Consider the following 20,835-nt stretch of genomic DNA (forward strand, 5'->3'; position numbering starts at 1 on the left):
AAAAGAAAAACACACACACACACACACACACACACACACACACACACACACACACACACACACACACACACACACCTCCCGTTTTCAGGATTTTAACTAAAAGAGGCATCAACATCCTGCTGACTGTTAAAGCGGAGCTCCACCCTAAAGTGGAGCTTCCACTCATTGGAACCCTCCCCCCCTCCGGTGCCACAATTGGCACCTTTCAGGGGGGAGGGGGTGCAGGTACCTGTACAGTACAGGTATCTGCACCCACTTCCGGCATAGATATCTGCAGAATCTACGCCCCTTTCCGAAGGTCCCCCGCTGTCTTCTGGGAAACACACGGATCCCATAGACAGCGGGGACCATCCTTATTGTGCAGCGCGACTCGCGCATGCGCAGTAGGGAACCGGGAAATGAAGCCGCAAGGCTCCACTTCCTGATTCCCATACCCAAGATGGCGGCGGCAGCACCCAAAAGATCGGCTTCCGGTGCCGACATCGCGGACACGCTGGGCGGGTAAGTGTCATTATTTTAAAAATCAGCAGCTGCAGTATTTGTAGCTGCTGGCTTTTGCGGCGGGTTTGCAGCGCATTTCGGCTGGTAGCGGGACGCATTTACCCCCCCCGCTAGCAGCCGGGAAAGTGTTAAAAACGCCTGCAATACGCCGCAATGGCGGCGTTTTGCCGGCGGTATTACAGTGCTGCCCCATTGATTTCAATGGGGAGCAGCAGTGGAGGAGCGGTAAACACACCGCTCTTTCACCCCTCCAAAGAAGCTGCTGGCAGGACTTTTTTCTGACGTCCTGCCAGCGCACCGCTGTAGTGTGAAAGCCATCGGGGCTTTCACACTACACACAATGGTGCAGCTTCTTTAGGGCGGATTGCAAGCGCTATTTCTACCGCTATAGCACCTGCAAAACGCCCTGGTGTGAAAGGGGTGTAACAGAACACTATACATTCTTTTTGCTAAACATGTACAGTACATTTGTCTACTCAGGAAAGAACTCTACATTTGCAGTCATATATCACCCTTACAAAAGATAGGTGTGCTATACTTTTGCTTGAAAACCTTCATATAAAAACACAAAATATTAACCTGTGCTACTTTATTTTTTAGAGTCCACAGTGATGAAAGAAACCCCCAACAGGGTTACAAGGGTGCAATATCAAACAATTAAGTGTTTAACTACAGAAAATCCTGGATAAACGACTAGTAAGCAACAAACTTTTGTCCGAGTCAATCCTGTTAATCACTGGTGAATGGGCAATTCAAATAGCTGCAGTAACGGGTCTGGAATAGCAGGGGAACACAGTGTGAAAGTAACTCAATCAAAAATAAAATGCGCAACACTGGAACACGATGCAATACAAAAAAATCATTCAAATTGGCAGTCTCCTACCTTGTGACAGTGGAAGGATTTAAATCACAACTTTAACGTTTTTTTTTGGCTGGCATTCTAAATTATCATCTTTAGAGTAATATGGGCAAAAAAAAAAAAATCTGTGTTTGCTTTCAAAAGTAAGTACAGTAAAACCTTGGACTGCGAGAATAATTCCTTCCGGAAACATGCTTGTAATCCAAAGCACTTGTATATCAAAGTGCATTTCCCCATAAGAAATAATGGAAACCCCGATTTGTTCCACAACCATTTATTCATAAGTCCTTCAGTTTATAGTCCATATAAAAAGATTATAGCAATGTGACGTGATAGGTTGTGTAACCATAAAATGTCCATCCACAAATGACAGCCTCCATATAGCGGATTAGAAGCAAGATTTAGACGGAGTTAGGAGTATAAACAAGAAGAGATGCGCCTCTAAGCATGCAGGCATCTGGGGTAAAGCTGTCCACATAGACCGTCCTCCGTACGCTGTTGTGTCAAATACTGTCCGCCCTGTACTGCGCAAGCACAAGGAGATGCCGAAAGTCTCAGAAGATGAGCGGCGCCTGCGCACTGAGTCCAGGTTCAAGCCTCACCATCCAAGTGGACATACAGTTAGAATAAAAAATTGCAGAGCGAAGCGAGGCCTTGCCCGAAGTGTGGCGAGCGAGGCGAGGCCATCTTACCAAGTGCTACCGTACGTCCACTTGGATGGTGGGGCTTCAACCTGGACTCAGCGCACAGGCGCCGTTCATCTTCGGAGACTTTCAGAGTCTTCTTGTCCTCCGTACTGCGCAAGTGCTGTGACTGCGCAGTATGGGGAGGACACTATCCGATGGGGGGGGGGGGGACAAAATTTTAAAGTTTTGCTCGTCTTGCAAAACGCTCTTAAACCAAGGTTTTACTGTAGTTTCCTATGGTGAAGTGGGAAAGACCTGGGTCAGAGTTTCTTAGAGCAGGAGTGGACAAAAGCAACCATGTTGACCAACAATTTATCTAATCACAGAGATAGATAGATAGATAGATAGATAGATAGATAGATAGATAGATAGATAGATAGATAGATAGATAGATAGATAGATAGATAGATAGATAGATAGATAGATAGATAGATAGATAGATAGATAGATAGATAGATATATCTATATCTAACAGATGCCAGATTTGCTGGTAGTGCCAACTTAAAGGAATAGATCTTCAAGCTTGGTAATGTCGCAGTAAAGTGTGGCAAGGAGTGCTGACATTCTCCTGCACCAAGCAATCCACACAGATCACTGCAACCTTTGAGATTGCACAATTGTCCATGCATCCAGGCTTTAAAAAGCATTAAAAGCAAAAAGACTCAGATTTTGCCTGTCTGCGATCTGAATGACTATTTCTAGATGTGAAAGTCAACAGAGACCCCGCATCTCTAAAAAGGGTGCCCATAATGAATGAGATGGACATAAAAAGCTTGATGTCAGGAGACAGCGATCAACTGGATCCATTTTTGTGAGCATGGTCTGGTCAAATATTGTTTCACACCTCTGCTACATGTAAAACCACGCCAGTTTTTTGCATTCAGCTGTCAGCGGGAAAGCCAGCTGACATCTGATGACTAAGTTGTTAAGGACATGGCAGCCAGCTTCCTGGCCTGCTCCTTAGCAACCAGCTTTCCACAGTGTGCTTAAGAGAAGAGAAAAAAAAAAAACAAAAAAAAACAAACACACACACACACACACACACACACACACACACTTTGTTGGTGTGCCTCCATTGAAGCCTACTACACACAAAATGGAATCTTCTCCATGAAAAAAGCCCCTGGCCCTTTCCATAAAATGTAAAACCACAAAACGCATGAACTACATCCATAGGAAACCGTGTTAATTGGACTGTAGTGCATTTTGGCAAAACACAAAAAACGCATTGCTGTGTGAACCTGGCCTTACAGTATCTTGGATGCAGTACGCTTTCAGCCATTATAAAATGATAATCAATACTTTTAGCATGATTCAACACTACCAATCTGTGCCATTTTAATAAAGGATATCACAAAGCAGATAGGGGGCAAGTTTATTTTTTGTGTAGTGACTTGACAGCATATTCTAACAGAGAGCAGTTTGTGTCATCCTCATGTTTTTATACATCGTGAAGATTCTTTCTTATAGGCAATATGCAGTTGTGTAATACCAGCGCCTCCCACTTGCCATAACAACCTGTACCTTGTTGAGTTTTTACTGTACAGGAAGGAAATCACAGCGGACAGAATGAAACTACATGCCATAGGGGTGAGGCTGGGAATCTCAGCAGTCAGATCTGAAAAGCTGGAGGGTTGTTCAAGGTCATTAGTATTTACTATTAATAACAAAAATCTGTTTTGGATGGACTGTTTCCCCCCCCCCCCCCCACATACAATTTGTACGGTAAAAAATAAATATTTAGCATATATACACACTAGAGGTACAGACAGAATACCCACAAAAAAACTAGGTAGTGCTCCATTTGCATATAGGATGCTATTAAAACAAATACACACGAGCAGGTCTGCCCTGCGGAGAGAACGCTCCCATTGGAAAGCTTGGGTTACCTTATTGAGGCACACAGCCCATCAACAAACATGCATATGATGGTCTGTTTGTGGAAGATGGTGAAAAAATAAATACAAAGGATTAATTTGAATGGAGCGACTTCTACTGAGGAAAACGCAGAGGAGTATCAGACCAGCCGGATATAATAAAGCCTATGACGTTTACAATGTGTATGATAAATTACTGATCTGTACTTCCAGTGGGATTAACATGCCAGATCAAGCACTGGATATCCACAGCCATCTAATCAGGAACAACTAGTACCAGCTTACCCTGCCATACAGTGGCTGGTACAGTATTAGAATAAGTCATGCTTACTCTAAATTAGATTAAAATATCAAAATTCAGCGCAACATACAAGTGAATTACGCAAGTATTGTTTTACCTGCCAAAAGGAGTCATTTTGTAATTCACACACCTCTGCCACACTGCACAGCCTTGGCTATTACTCTGCTACTTATTAAATCAAACTATTGGGTAGAGTTCCGCGATTAATCGTTAAATGATTGTGATCTCGATTCAACACCCCCCCCCCCCCCCCCCCCACCATCTTAAATATTTCCTCAATTCTACAGGACAAGTGCAGAGCCGCACAGAGCTGTCAAATACACACAAAATAAATAAGCCAGAAATATTTATCAACATTCTGCAGTGCTGGGAGATAGAGAAGAGAAGACATACATTGTATATCTGGCATCTTTTAAATCAAAGGAATAAACTTCTGTGTGTAAATGAGGTCAGTTTAACCAATTAAAGACCAAAACTTTTCTGACATTCATTGCTTAAAAGTTAAAATCAGTATTTTCTGCTAGAAATTACATAGAACCCCCAAACATACTGCTCGTTATGGTGCTATATAAGCACGAATAATTATTGTCTAATGATCTGGCTGGAGTCAACACAGAACGCTGCAAACCTGAATAGGGGTGTCATCTACTGGGCTGTGCGAATCACAAGGTTGGCTGAACAGCATTATATTTGCCTTGTACCTACAGGCAAGTCTATAATAAGGCTTACCTGTAGGTAAAGTGAATACCTCCTAAACTTGCACGGTTTAGAAAATATTCACACTGCATGCAAGTGGTGACATCACCGGCGCATGCATTCTGAAAGGGTGGCATACCCGTGCCGTCGCTTCAGAGCTCTGTGCCGCAGGTATGATGTCATTGCAGCTTGGCCAACCAGACAACTGGAGCAAGCAAACCCTGAAGGAAGGCCGGGTGACGATAGGCCCCTAATTGCACATTTTTAAAAATCATTCGTATTTTTCCAGATTCTGGTAACTTATACTTTTAAAGTGTAGTGAGACGGTCTGTTCTGCTATTTAATTTGTCTCACAATGCACTGCTCAAGTGTCCAGAGGCCTGTAATAGACAGTGAAATTCTAAAGAAAGAAGGCATGGGGAAGTAGAGTCACATGTTTTACTGATCAGAGTAAAAATATTTCTGGAATCCTCCTATTGTGCAGGAAAGTTTTGCAACCAGCTGCAGTGTGAAGCGGTCCCAGGCAGGAAGGGTCCACCCAGGTGGTGCTATTGACAAGGATTGCAGCACTGACATGTTTTTCCATACAGTACAGCAGAAAAGACTCCAGTAGGTTACATTCTAGCTTCAAACTCTTTTTGTTGCCCTGGCTCCTGAAATTTGTTTTCAGCCACTGGTTTAACCACTTGCTTACTGGGCACTTAAACCCCCCTTCTGTCCAGACTAATTTTCAGCTTTCAGCGCTGATGCACTTTGAATGACAATTGTGCGGTCATACAACACTGTACTCAAATTACATTTTTATCTTTTTTTGCACAGCGCTTTCTTTTGGTGGTATTTGAGCACCTCTGCTGTTTTTATTTTGTTAAAAATAGCAAAAAAAAAAAAATTAAACTTTTTTTTATATTTTGTTATTAAATTTTGCAAACAGGTAATTTTTCTCCTTCATTGATGTACGCTGATGAGGCAGGACTGATGGGCACAGATAGGTGGCAGTGATGGGCACTGATAGGCGATTTAGTTTGCGTTGTGCTCTATACAAATATTTAATTCATTCATTGGCAAGCACTGCTTGGTGGCACTGATTGGCACCACTGGTGGGCATTGATAGGCGGCACACATGAGGCAGATGTGCCTCCTTCCTCTTTGGGACCGATTTCCCTTGCAGATAAGCTGGTGAACGGCTGTCAGCGTGAGAAAAAAAAAAAAAAAAAAAGATTACCGAGCTTTTGTTTAGATCATGTGATCAGCTGTCATTGGCTGACAGCTGATCACATGGTAAGGGAGCAGCCCCTTACCCGAGTCTCAGTGATCACAGCACAGGGGGTGTGCGTGCAAAGGGGAGGCCTCACAGAAATAAAAAAAATAAATAAATGAAGTCAGCAACCACAAATACTGCAGCTGCTGAGTTTTACTATATGGACACTCACCTGTCCAAGGAGCACGCAATGTCGGCACCCCAGCTGATTTTCAGATCTGTCTTCTGGAAGTGGGGGGAAGGGTACCAAAAACAGATACCCGCTTCTCCTCCGACCCTGAAAGGTGCTGGGGGTGGGTGCAGATAAGCAGACGTTTCAATTCTGGGTGAAACTCCACTTTAAAAAAAAAAAAAAAAAAGCTTTAAAGTCAGCAGCTAACTTTTAAAATATGGACACTCACCCATCCAGCACGCCCACGATGTCGGCACCCAAAGCCGATCGGCTCTCTGCCGCCATCTTGGGTATGGGAATCCCTTCCTGGTTCCCTACTGCGCATGTGCGAGTCGTGCTGTAAAATAAATACGGTCCCTGCTGTCTCCTCGTGTTTCCCAGCAGACAGCGGGGGCCCCGCAGGAAGTGACGTAAATACCCTCAGATTCTGCGGCTATCGATCCCCGGAAGTGGGTGAAGATACCTGTATTATACAGGTATCTGTACCCCCCTCCCCCCCTGAAAGGTGGCAAGTGTGGCACCGGGGGGGGGGGGGTTTGATGAGCAAAAGATCCACTTTAGGGTGGATCTCCGCTTTAAGCTAACATAGACAGTGGATGGCAGTAGCAATGCTTCATTTCGTGCCCACAACGAAGTTTTCCTAAGGGCCGGTTCACACTGCAGGCGAGGCGAGGTGACTCCGACTTGCCTCCCCGCGACCTGCCGCGGCCTCGGCGGCGACTTGCAAATGACTTCTGTATAGAAGTCAATGCAAGTCGCCCCGAGGTCGCCCAAAAGTAGTACAGGAACCTTTTTTCTGAGTCGGAGCGACTCGAGTCGCTCCTCTCAGAACGGTTCCATTGTACAGAACGGGGGCGACTTGCGAGAGCGAGGCGAGGCGAGTCGTGTCGCCTCGCATCGCCCGCTGTGTGAACCGGCTCTTACATGTACACATTCTAGCAAATGGTAAAGTTCTGTAAACACTGCTGATGCATTTGTCATCAAAAATTGAGTTAAAACAAGCAGTAAAGAGGTGTTGCATTGCTTCCTCATCACCTGTCAAAAGCCTCTGAAGCGCGATCCAAAGAGATCGGGCTTCAGGGGAAAAGGTAGAGTTAGGCACACATCTAAAATCTACTCTTAGGCCGCGTACACACGCGCGGACTGTTTGCCCAACCTTGTTCGTCAAACAGTTTGGGCAAACAGTCCGCTCAAAATTTGCATGAGCGGACTTGCCCACACACGAGCGGACTGTTTGACGAACAAGGTTGGGCAAACAGTTCGCTCAACTTTTGAAATGAACGGACTCGCCCACGTAAGGAGGAGGCAAATCCGCCCATTTCGAGCGCGTGTACAGGTAGGCGGGGCCCGCGAAGGATACGTCGCGGGCTCCGCCGCCTGGAATGGGCTTAAAGGGGAACCCCAACGCCGAAAAAAATCGGCGTGGGGGTTCCCCCCAAGTCCACACCAGACCCTTGTCCGAGCACGCTACCCGGCCGGCCAGGAAAGGGGGGCGAGCGAGCGCGCCCCCCCTCCTGAGCCGTACCAGGCCGCGTGCCCTCAACATGGGGGGTGCCTTGGGGAAGGGGGGGCCGCGCGGCCCCCCCACCCCAAAGCACCTTGTCCCCATGTTGATGAGGACAAGGGCCTCTTCCCGACAACCCTGGCCGTTGGTTGTCGGGGTCTGCGGGCGGGGGGCTTATCGGAATCCGGGAGCCCCCTTTAAGAAGGGGGCCCCCGGATACCGGCCCCCCACCCTATGTGAATGAGTATGGGGTACAATGTACCCCTACCCATTCACCTGTGAAATAAAGTACAATAAAAAACACAACACAGAGAAAAAATATTTTATTGCACAGCTCCGGGGGTCTTCGGGGGTCTTCTCGCCGGACTCCTCCGCTATGTGTGTGTAGCTCTTTTGCTAGCGGAGGAGTCCGGCTTTCTTCCTCCCCGCCGCCGGCCTCTTCTCCCGACTTCGGGGGTCTTGTCCCCCTCTTCGGTTCTTCTGCCGGGCCACCGCGCCTGGTCCGGTGGCCCGGTCTTCTGTCGCCGTCTTCCGTTCTTCTGTCGCCGCCTTCGGTTCTTCTGCCGGGCCACCGCGCCTTCTTGTAGCTCTTTTACAGGCGGTGGCCCGGTCTTCTGTCGCCGCTGTCGTCGCCGCCGCCGCCTTCCGTTCTTGTTCTTCTTCTTGTTCTTCTTCTTCTCCTGGAGATGTTGACTCGACGAGCTCTCCGGCCGGAATGCCAGGGACGCGCTCTGCTGCCACTTATATAGTGACAATGGGGCGGGGTCACATGGTATATGTCACATGGGTTGGTCACATGGGTTGATGTCACATGGGGACTATGACATCGTAAGGGGGCGGGTCACCATGTGACCAACCCATGTGACATATACCATGTGACCCCGCCCCATTGTCACTATATAAGTGACCGCACAGCGCGTCCCCGGCATTCCGGCCGGAGAGCTCGTCGAGTCAACATCTCCAGGAGAAGAAGAAGAACAAGAAGAAGAACAAGAACGGAAGGCGGCGGCGACGACATCGGCGACAGAAGACCGGGCCACCGCCTGTAAAAGAGCTACAAGAAGGCGCGGTGGCCCGGCAGAAGAACCGAAGGCGGCGACAGAAGAACGGAAGACGGCGACAGAAGACCGGGCCACCGGACCAGGCGCGGTGGCCCGGCAGAAGAACCGAAGAGGGGGACAAGACCCCCGAAGTCGGGAGAAGAGGCCGGCGGCGGGGAGGAAGAAAGCCGGACTCCTCCGCTAGCAAAAGAGCTACACACACATAGCGGAGGAGTCCGGCGAGAAGACCCCCGAAGACCCCCGGAGCTGTGCAATAAAATATTTTTTCTCTGTGTTGTGTTTTTTATTGTACTTTATTTCACAGGTGAATGGGTAGGGGTACATTGTACCCCATACTGATTCACATAGGGTGGGGGGCCGGTATCCGGGGGCCCCCTTCTTAAAGGGGGCTCCCGGATTCCGATAAGCCCCCCGCCCGCAGACCCCGACAACCAACGGCCAGGGTTGTCGGGAAGAGGCCCTTGTCCTCATCAACATGGGGACATGGTGCTTTGGGGTGGGGGGGCCGCGCGGCCCCCCCTTCCCCAAGGCACCCCCCATGTTGAGGGCACGCGGCCTGGTACGGCTCAGGAGGGGGGGCGCGCTCGCTCGCCCCCCTTTCCTGGCCGGCCAGCGTGCTCGGACAAGGGTCTGGTGTGGACTTGGGGGGCACCCCCACGCAGATTTTTTCGGCGTTGGGGTTCCCCTTTAAGTCCATTCCAGGCGGCGGAGCCCGCGACGTATCCTTCGCGGGCCCCGCCTACCTGTACACGCGCTCGAAATGGGCGGACTTTCCGAGCGGGAACAGTCCGCTCATTTCGAAAGTACAGCGGACAGGCCCACACACGGGCGGACTGTTCGCTCAAACACAGTTTCAGCGGACAGTTTTTCGGAATTTCCGAAAGACTTTGTCCGTCCAACTGTCCGCTGAAACTGTCCGCTGAAAGCCCACACACGAGCGGACTGTCCGCCCAAACACTGTTCAGCGGACAGGGTTGGGCGAACAGTCCGCCCGTGTGTACGCGGCCTTACAGCAAGCTTGATGCTTTGACCAGCATTCCTGAAGCCTAATGAACCTTTCAACTCCTGTTTTAAAATGTTAAACACAGACCTTTATGCGAGTGCTAATAGTCACTTTAAACAAGCTGCTAGCAGGCTTTCAACAGTAATGCTGAAGATTGCTAACAACTTGTTAGCAAGGGACAGTACTCCCATTCAAATCTGGGTTTAACAATCCTAAGGCCTCATACACACTGGACATTTTTAACACTATAGTTAAGGGCATCTGGCATTTTTTTTCTGACCCATACAGATCCCTGAATGTTAGTCTACATGTCCATGCACACATAGGTGTATAGAGGCAGAAAAAAAAAAAAAAAAACATTGCCACAATTCCAGGATCAGCGTTTGGCAGAAAAAACACTTGGCACATATAAATGCATCTAAACATGCTTAACTGCAAGTGCTTTTACTTTTAGCAATTGTGCGTGAATTCATTTCAATGAATAAAGTAACGTCCAACAACCAAGCTCCTCACGTGCCTAAATGTGTTGCTCATTTACAAGAATCTAGCATTTTCTCCTGACAAAACGCTGCTGTCAGGAGGAAAGGCATAGAGAAATGGCCAAACGTCCAGTGTGCATGGAGGCCTAAACTGGAACTGAATAAGGCTCTAAAAGCTTCAAAGCTTAATAAAAGCTCTGCAAATTTTTTTTTTTAACCACTTCAGGTCCCGCCCATAGTCAAAATGAAGTCCACAGGAGGGATCTCCCATCCTGGGAGGGCGTCATATGATGTCTTGGGCGTCTCTGCCATCACTCGGAAGCTGATGTGCATGCCCGGCGCTGCGATGTCAGCACTTGCAATTGCCCAGTAACAGAGCCGGGACGTGGATCTGCATGTGTAAACACACAGATCCAAGTCCTGTCAGGTGAGAGGAAACCGATGGCGTGTTCCCAGTACAGAGGAACACCGATCGGTCTCTTCCCCTTGTGAGTCACCCTCCCCTTACAGTTAGAATCACTCCCTAGGACACACTTTACCCCTTCCCTGCCAGTGACATTTATACAGTATAGCACTGATTGCTGTATATTTGTCAGTGGTCCCAAAATGGTGTCAAAAGTGTTCGATGGGTCCTCCACAATGTCACAGTCACGATAAAACAATATATATATATATATATATATATATATATATATATATATATATATATAAAATATTCTCCGCAGATCGCCGCCATTACTAGTAAAAATAAATAAAAATGCCATAAAACTATCCCACTATTGTAGGCACTATAACTTTTGTGCAAACCAATCAATATACGCTTATTGCAATTTTTTTTTTTAACCAAAAACATGTAGAAGAATACATATCGGCCAAATCTAAATCAAACTTATCGTTGGTCTTTTTAAAAAAAATTTAACAAAAAATAAAAACCACAGAGATGATCAAATACCACCAAAAGAAAGCTCTATTTGTGGGGGGGGGATTAGAAAAATGTAATTTGACAACAGCGCTGAAAACAGAAAATTGGCCTGGGCAGGAATGGGGTGAAAATGCCATGTATTGAAGTGGTTAAAGCTCATTCACATTTCTCTTATACAAAAGCTGAGTCTTGTGTGAACTAGGCCTTAGGCCCCTTGCACATTGGGCAAGCTCCATTGAAGTAGGCCTTTTCAGTGGGGAATCAGTCAGCTGATCCTTGCTGAGCTGTCGGATGGCTGGTCCATGTACACTACGCTTATGCACGGACACAGTCCACTCTTCTCTATGGGTGGTCATCTGTTTACATCTGACTGCCAATCGATCCCCATCTGTCTGTTTTTAGTGGCTAGGATCAGATGTCGGTGGATGTCAGACACACGTCCATTGTGCCCATCTGTGTTTTTAGTGGATAGGATTGGATCTGATGTCGGTGGGTGGCGCTCCATAGAGGAGACTGGAGGGTCCAATCGGTTCCAACTGAAAAAACTGACAGGTGGGCCAGATCGTTCTGCTTGTGTAAAAGGGGTAAAGTGCAAAATAGATTTAAAAATAAATACATTTTAAAAAAAACACACACAAAAAAAAAACTTAAAAAGTTCTTCAAGCTGCCATCTGAAAACAGTGTCCAATATTCAAGCAACAACTCCTGGAGACCCTTAAATAATGGCTGCTCATTCTTACTGCACAATAAAAACCGGCAGGGCTATTTTACTATCATAGGAAGCCCTACACAAATCAGCCAAGGATTGTCACACATAAAACTTTACTAGACCTGATAAATCCAGCAATCATGGGCAGACTGCAATTACATGTGTACAATTGGCGTACAATTGGCGTACAATCGCACTGAAAGTTTGGCAAGTGGTGCTTTAGGGACATAAGATTAAGGGCAATTACCTTGTAATGGAATCGCAGTAATTTAGTGCTAAACTCAAGTTCTATCTGGGAAGAGAATGGTGTGCATTATCTGGGAGACCAATTGTCATAATATCAAATCTATAGAAATGCAGAAACCTTGTCTGTACAGATGTCATACAGCAAAAAAGAATCTATCATCTTGTATGGTAAATGTCCTCTGATATACAAGTATAGATAGCAGTCTTGTACAATACAGAAATCATATTTACATTTTTAAATCACTCCTCCATTGGCCACATATCAGCAGAAGGTTTTCAAACATTCCATTCATTTAAAGCCCAACTCTGGGCTGCTGTTAAATGTACCCAACCCATGCAGTGGCCTCTCCCCTTTACTGCATGGGTTGAATTCTCTACTTGGCCGGGGGGTGGTAAAGCAATAAGTATGAATATTTATTCCTCATACCCGCAGCTTTCCTCCTCTTTGGGACATGTCCCCAGAAGCCACTTGACTGCTGCCCAGCTGGTCACAGCTCTCTGATGTCATAACGGAACAATACATATTCCAGATTTATGGGTGGGATATGACGTGTGAACCTAGCCTTAAAAAGATACATTTTATTTTTGGTTTTGCTACTTAAAACCGGAAAAAAAAAAAAAAAAAAAAAAAAAAAGCACCTAACCAGTAGAAGTGTCGAGATACGATAATGCACAAGACTGACAGGTCACACAGGTGACAGATGACATGCCAAGTAGTGAAAGAAGGAGAATGATGACAACCCTGATATGACATGTTTTTATCCTGTTACTGAAACGGCATACGCATGTTTGGTTATCTGGTGATTTGGCACGCGAGTATATATTTTTTGAGTTTACAAAATTTCACACAAAAACAAATAAAAGAAAAAACCCAAGCCATAATAAACAAATATACAGTGTCTCATTAAATAGCGTGCACAAAGGAAGAGATCCCAAAATATCACAGGTACTACCGTATAAAAAAAATAAAATTCAAAGTACACTATAATAGAGTAGCAGACATAGCACATTTAACACCCTGGATCTAGAGAGGTTAAGACCACCATTGAAGTTAGCATGAAGCGGTTACCTGCAACGAGGGAGGGGTATCTGAGTATGGACACATCTGTCAGCCGGTCAAGTGGCCCTTTTTTGCAAACTGAGATTTTTTTTGTTTTGTTTGTTTTAATTGTAAAATTACCTGCAGGGTCCAATATACTTCAAAGGTTTGAAAAAAAAAATTATATGAGATGGATGGATTTTTAATTATTATTATTATTATTATTATTATTATTATTGATCTCTCCCTCTCACACAAAAAAAAAAAAAAAAAAGTTTGAAATCTTTACATTTACTTTTCCCAGAAAATTTGAAGTAGGATTGACGGTATAATAGCTCACATAATACAGCAACCCAAAAACTGGCCTAGCCAAGTTTTATCCCGTAGTATGCAAATATATCTTCATAAATATGCTGATGTGTTACATATGAATCCACTAACAGACTAATGATTTGGCCTGCCTTCAAACCAAAATACTGCTGAACACAGAACCTTTGGAACTGAAATGAGGGAAATGGAGAGATGGCCAACCTTCTGTTAGGTAACACCAGCATAAACCTGCCAATAGAGGACATTCCTCACCAAAATGAACAGCTCTCCTGAGCTTTCAGAGCTTGCATAATACACAGCAACAGTAAAGAATAACATAGACACACATGATTTCCATTTAAACTCCCACAGACAGCATTCATCCGATTTACAGGAAAAGATTTGGATGGAGAAAGAGGGAACTGTAACAGAACATGTGAAAGGATTCCGAAGATCACAAAAAAAACCTGCACTGCAGATATAAACTGCTGATACATGAAGCAACTGAGCAGGGAACTCAAAACCAAACTGTCTTAAATGCTGACATTTCACATTAGTATGCATGCTATACATTTCACTTCTCTCGGATTTCTCTTGCTGCCAATTTAGTCGATTTTGAACTGAAAACAGAAAAATGTGTCATAAAAACTGCCAGTGTCATTTGTTCAGGAACTGCAATGCAAACAAGCAAACACAAGCAGATCATAATGGCCTCTATAGGCATTCAGCACCATCATTGCAGGTTGGTAAAGCAACCAAACAAAAAGTTGACTTGACTTGGTTTGCCCTCTCTAAATGCTGAACGCTCTTTAGTTGTCACGGCTTAATGCATACTAATGCCATTCAAATTATGTTTTTAAAGGATATCCAGTGGTATCAGCTGACCTAAAATAAAAACTCTTGAATGATTTTCTTAGCATCCACAATATACCGCGGATATGGGAATTCATAGTGACATGAGCGCGCGCACACACGCACACACACACACACACACACTGTGCTGGATGGGCCCGTGACTTTGTTGAAACTTAGGCCTCTTTCACAAAAATTATCCGTTCAGGTCCGCCTGTCAGTTTTTTTTAGGCAGACCTGAACGGACGCTCCACAGACCTCTATGGAGCGTCAGATGTCAGTGGTGACATGTCCGCTGACATCCAACCCGCTCCGATCCGAAAAAGTGCGACGGAGGAAAAACCTACCTTTTCCATCTGTCTGCAGATCGGATGACGACAGACTCTGCGGTTCGTCATCATCCGATCTCCCATAGGGGAAAGCGGCACTCTGACAGGTTCATCCCTGCGCAGTGACGGACCTGTCATCTTCCTGCTCAGCAGGGATCGACGGAGCGATCCCCACTGAGCAAGCGGATGTTCACGGGGCGGATCAGCATGGATCTGTCCTGTGTGAAAGAGGCCTTAAAAACCATGTTAATATGTCATCTAAACCCAAAAATTTAATATACTCCAGCTGACCCAGTCCTTACACTTTCATTTAGCCAGCGGGCCAAAAAAAACCCCACTATACTGACAGATGCTTCCATTCACACAAACAAGGTAGATGAAGGGACGGCATACCATGCTGAACCTTCAGACCTCCATGTTGGAGCTCCTGCGACATCATCATGCCCCTGGCCATTCACACAGCCGGGGGCCCGCAAACCTGGAACAAAGACCAGGTGAAGATGGCACCTCTGGGGATCTGCACTGCTCCTTGTAGTAGGCAAGTGTCATAAGTAAGTGTCATAATGTTCTAGGATGCGGCGCATGCTAATATATAACGACTTAAACCTGCAGGGGGGTCCATTGTTATTTACTTTTCTGGCGGTTTACTACCACTTTAATCTCAAAAGTAAAACAAGCTTCTTTGGGGCAGACTTGTGTATTTTTGGCCTCACAGACTTTAAAGAGTGCCTGAAGACTGCTTGAAGATATCATGTTTGCGCACGTCTTGCAGGCGCTCCCATTTAAACGCTCATGGGGCCAAACACACGATTGTGATGCTGTACTACAAGTCACATGTACTAACATCTCTAAATCACTTGGCTACACTCAGGCTATATGTGAATGGGGGAGTAAAGCCAACACTTATTTTTAGTTTTGGATAGAGTAGGGAAGAGTTAAAACCTCCGGTAGATTTTTACCACTGTCTCTGACTAGAGAGATTCACCTTCCTGTGTCCTGATGTCACCAGGACTGGAAGTGGATTGAAAACCCCAAAATTTGAAGTTGTTAAACAGGAATAGAGGTGAATCGTTCCTATGGGGACGCTTGTTTTGGCGACAACTGCCTTTAAGGGGATTTCCTCACACTTCCAGTTGCGTCTTCAAGACAAGTGAAGAGAAATCTCCCTAAGGCTAGGTCCACACCTAAGTGTCAGCATTTTTGTTTAGGTCAGGTTACTCAGAGCAGCAGAATGACTGCTAAGCACAGAACACAAGTGGTCTGCATTTTTCAGCTGCTCCCAATGAGGGGGCAAAAACGTGTGATCCTGCCCCAAGAAGACTCCTGTACTTGTTGCTCAGATGTAAACGGGCTTCATAAAATGGAAATATTAGACTGCTTGCACTTGGGGCATCTAACCCCTGTGCATCCAATCCCATGACTGCAGTGTGGCTACAGGCACAGGTGCTGCCTCCTGTCACAGTGTATGGCAGGCCGAGATAGGCATTCATTGAGACAGGGCTGAACACTGAACGGAGTGCTGCTTGAGTTTAGGACCCTATGCCTGGAACACAGAATACATTTGTGTTAGAACGCATAGAGCCCCATACAACAGAACCACTTGGTACAGCATTAAAGCCATATCAAACCCAAAAGCAAACATTATATTGCAGCTTTCCAATTCTTAGATGCGATGGCAGCATTTGATTTTTAGGCTCCCTTTTATTTTCATCTGGTGATCCAACCAGTAAGTCTGGTTTTTCAACAGGACAAGATGTCCTGCAAATGTAGCAGCTAGATGGTTAAGTCAAACTATTTAACACTGACAGGGGGTGCTTTCAATCATTTTCATTAATGCTAAATCTTTATAAAAAAATAAAAAAAAACACACACACACACGTTTGCTGTAACTGCTTCCAAAGGCTTAGCTTGAGTTTGGCTTCACTTTGTTTGTGTATATAAATCTGTGCATCCAACACTCCCCTACCCCAGAATAACAATGCTGCTGTCCAAAGGTGTCTCTGCTGCTCTTTCATCCAGATCAGGGGAACTGTAATACAGGAGGTGGGTTACTGGACAGATCACCAGGTGACAAATGAGGGGGGGAGCTTGAAAATAAAACTAACGCAGCCAGCAAACCTAAGGATTGATATGCATTTTTAGTTTGGGTTAAATACCGCTTTAATCATATCATCATATTTCAGCCCGCCAGAAACTTTTTGAGAGGTTGCAAGAAACAGGGCAGGAGGCTGCATCTGTGCCTACTGATGCACTGAATCATTGGGGTGAGACCTCCTATGGGCAAGCAGGCTTACTGCCCTGGCACTTCTGAAAGGCATGACACCTCTGGTTTGGGGTAAACAGAGGCTGTAGTATCACAATGCTGACAAACAAGAACCAGTGTTTTCCTTCTTCCCCGCTCTATCCTGGACTTTGGATGCACTTGAAACTGGTTCTAAACTGTAAACAGTTTTTTTTTTATAACCTTAAATGTTCTCTGCAATAAGGTGTAAGGAAGAAAAAAAAAATCCCACTATCTATCCCACCCACCCTTAAACACTTACCTGACACCGCTCTCAGAGCAGCGTTCCTCTCATTCCCTATAGCAGTGATGGCGAACCTTGGCACCCCAGATGTTTTGGAACTACATTTCCCATGATGCTCCACTGCACTGCAGAGTGCATGAGCATCATGGGAAATGTAGTTCCAAAACATCTGGGGTGCCAAGGTTCGCCATCACTGCACTATCCTGCTCTGTCAGCCCAACTCCTGTGAGGAGAAAGTGGGGGTGTGGCTTACTGGTGCTGTGTGTGTCACCATGGAAGCACACAGCCCAGCTCAGGAGTGCACTGGTACTGCCATAGTACATGGGGGACCATCAAAGAGCAGGTAAGGGACTGCTCCATGCAATATGGCTGAACAAGTAATTTTTTTCATTTTAAGGAGAAAAAAAAACACACACACACACACACACACACACACACACAACAGACCTTTATCATCATTTTCATGGTACATCCTAGAGCAGATGCACCAGGACTGCGTTGGGTGGCCATTCCAATATAGTCCCACCACATGACAAGGCAAAATGCCTTGCTAAAAAATAAATATCAGAGCAATGACACAAACCCCAGACCGTACACCAGCTAATGAGTTACAACCTACAAGAGTGCAATTCTGAGTAGATGGCAGATACAGGGAGCTGTTTATATATAGGAGGGAGATCAGAGTACAACCAGGAGTAGATGGCAGACACAGGGACAGATTTATATATCAGGAGGGAAATCGGAGCGCAATCCTGAGTAGATGACTGGCACTCGGTATATAAAAGGGAAAGGGGGGGGGGGGGGTCAGAGTGTAATTCTGAGTAGATGGCAGACACAGGCACCTGTCATACATAGGGAGGAATCAATGTGTGACCCTGAGTAGATGGTAGTCACAGGGACAGATCTCTCATTAAATTTATATATGAGATCAGAGTACAGAGTACAATCCAGAGTAGATGACAGATCTATATATGAGGAGAGATCAGAGTGCAATCCTGAGTAGATGGCAGACACAGGGACAGATCTATACATAAGAGGGGAGATCAGAGTGCAATCCTGAGTAGATGGCAGGTACAGGGGCAGGATATATATATATCAGAGTGCAATCCTGAGTAGATGGCAGATCTATATATAGGGGGAGATCAGAGTGCAATCCTGAATAGATGGCAGACACAAGGACAGATCTATATATAGGGGGAGATCAGAGTGCAATCCTGAGTAGATGGCAGACACAGGGCAGATCTATATATAGGGGGAGATCAGAGTGCAATCCTGAGTAGATGGCAGACACAGGGCAGATCTATATATAGGGGGAGATCAGAGTGCAATCCTGAGTATATGGCAGACACAAGGACAGATCTATATATATATTATATATATATATATATATATATATATATATATATATATATATATATATATATATATATATATATATATATAGGGGAGATCAGAGTGCAAACCTGAGTAGATGGCAGATACAGGGGCAGATCTATATATAGGGGGAGATCAGAGTGCAATCCTGAGTAGATGTCCTGTCAGCATTCACAGATGATCTTACCATATCCACTGGCACGGGGTTGGACATGCTGGTGCCCGGAGGATGAGAAGGAGGATGGGGTGGTAGTAGTGAGGATGATGAGGAGGAGGATCCTCGGTATTATATCCAGATCCCAGGGATGTGTGGATAGTTGATGTGTGGGCCCCGGTTGGGGAAGGTGTAGGTCGTGGGCTCCCCCCGGTGCTGCTGGCTGTGTGCCCTTCCCCCTCCTCCGGTGTGAAGTGGTGAGGAGGTGACACGAAGCCCCCTGGCAGGCGCTGAACACATAGAAGTCGTCCGTCCTGTGTGCGGGGTCGAGGGACGGCACTGCACATATACACACACACAAAGAAGCCCCCCTCCCTCCCGGTCACGGACACCGAGGGCTCTTCTTCGTCGTCACCGGCTCTCTCTGTCCGGCTGCCCTTCCGCGCAGCAGTCACCAGCTTCTCCTTCCTGTCATCGTCTCTCTGGCATAAACATGGCGGCCGTGGAGAACGGGGAGGGGCTTGCTGGTGAGGATTCGTTGGGCCACGCCCCTCGCATTAAGTTGCGCTGGGACAGAGCGGACCCGCTGCTCAGTACGCATGCGCCGACAGCTTTGCTGGAATCTGCGGGGCGCCGGGAGCTGGTGGGTGACGTGATGGCGTGTGTGGTGTCAGGGCTGAGCCGTGGGGACCCCTGGAGGACGATCATGGCTTCTTATCGAAGGGGGAGAGAGTGCAGATCACTCCAATGCAGCCGTGCGACAATGTTTACATGTCTGCAAATCATGAAAGATGGATAGTCAGAGGTGGGGGCTGCTGGTTCTGAAAATGCTAGTTGCCTGGCTGCCCCCAACCTCTGCTACCTCCAGAAGATTTACCCCCTAATGACCAGGCAATTTTTTGCAATACAGCGCTGTGTTACTTTAGCCGACAATTTTGCGGCCCTGCAGCGCTGTACCCAGTGGTGTAATTAGGTTTTGTGCTGCCCTAGTCCTGATTAAAATCGTGCACCCTCTAATTTAAATATGACCCACCTCTTTCTGTCAATGTCACACCCCTTCCTGTTTAAGACCCGCCCTGTCATCTCTAAACCACACCCCTTCTTCTTTAGTTCTGTAGGTGTGGTTGAAAAAACACAAAGTCCATCAAGTTCAACTTATGTGTGATTATATGTCAGTATTACATTGTATATCCCTGTATGTTGTGGTCGTTCAGGTGCTTATCTAATAGTTTCTTGAAACCCCTGCTGAGACCACCGCCTGTGGAAGGGAATTCCACATCCTTGCCTCTCTTACAGTAAAGAACCCTCTACGTAGTTTAAGGTTAAACCTCTTTTCTTCTAATTTTAATGAGTGGCCATAAGTCTTGTTAAACTCCCTTTTGCGAAAAAGTTTTATCCCTATTGTGGGGTCACCAGTATGGGATTTGTATATTGAAATCATATCCCTTCTCAAGCGTCTCTTCTCCAGAGAGAATAAGTTCAGTGCTGGCAACCTTTCTTCATAACTAATATCCTCCAGACCCTTTATCAGCTTTGTTGCCTTTCTTTGTACTTGCTCCATTTCCAGAACATCCTTCCTGAGGACTGGTGCACAGAACTGGACAGCATATTCCAGATATGGCCGGACCAGAGTCTTGTAGAGCGGGAGAATTATCGTTTTATCTCTGGAGTTGATCCCCCTTTTAATGCATGCCAATATTCTGTTTGCTTTGTTAGCAGCAGCTTGGCATTGCATGCCATTGCTGAGCTCATCTACTAGGACCCCCAGGTCCTTTTCCATCCTAGATTCCCCCAGAGGTTCTCCCCCAGTGTATAGATTGCATTCATACTTTTGCCACCCAAATCCATTATTTTACATTTTTCTACATTGAACCTCATTTGCCATGTAGTTGCCCACCCCATGAATTTGTTCAGATGTTTGTCCTGCAGAGAAGTTATTGCCCTGCTTAGCTTAGTATCGCCCGCAAATACAGAGATTG

General features: G+C 46.0%; 1 protein-coding gene across 2 annotated transcripts in view; it reads right to left on the bottom strand.

Moving 5' to 3' along the window:
- The window catches only part of UBL3 (ubiquitin like 3), a 222,597-nt gene extending 203,215 nt beyond the window's left edge, over positions 1 to 19,382 (bottom strand). Inside the window, exon 1 of one of the 2 annotated variants that reach the window (XM_077484083.1) lies at positions 18,890 to 19,382. Coding sequence is in view for 1 of the 2 variants with exons in the window: in XM_077484084.1 (XP_077340210.1) it covers positions 18,890 to 18,916 (27 nt within the window). In the remaining variant the exon portion in view is untranslated. The remainder of the gene's footprint in view (positions 1 to 18,889) is intronic. The other variant, XM_077484084.1, reaches the window with a different exon arrangement.
- Between the last annotated feature and the right edge of the window lie 1,453 nt (positions 19,383 to 20,835).

This window comes from Lithobates pipiens, unplaced genomic scaffold (assembly GCF_037356315.1).
Source record: "Lithobates pipiens isolate NorthernLeopardFrog02 unplaced genomic scaffold, aLitPip1_a1.2 Scaffold_16, whole genome shotgun sequence".
NCBI lineage: Eukaryota > Metazoa > Chordata > Amphibia > Anura > Ranidae > Lithobates > Lithobates pipiens.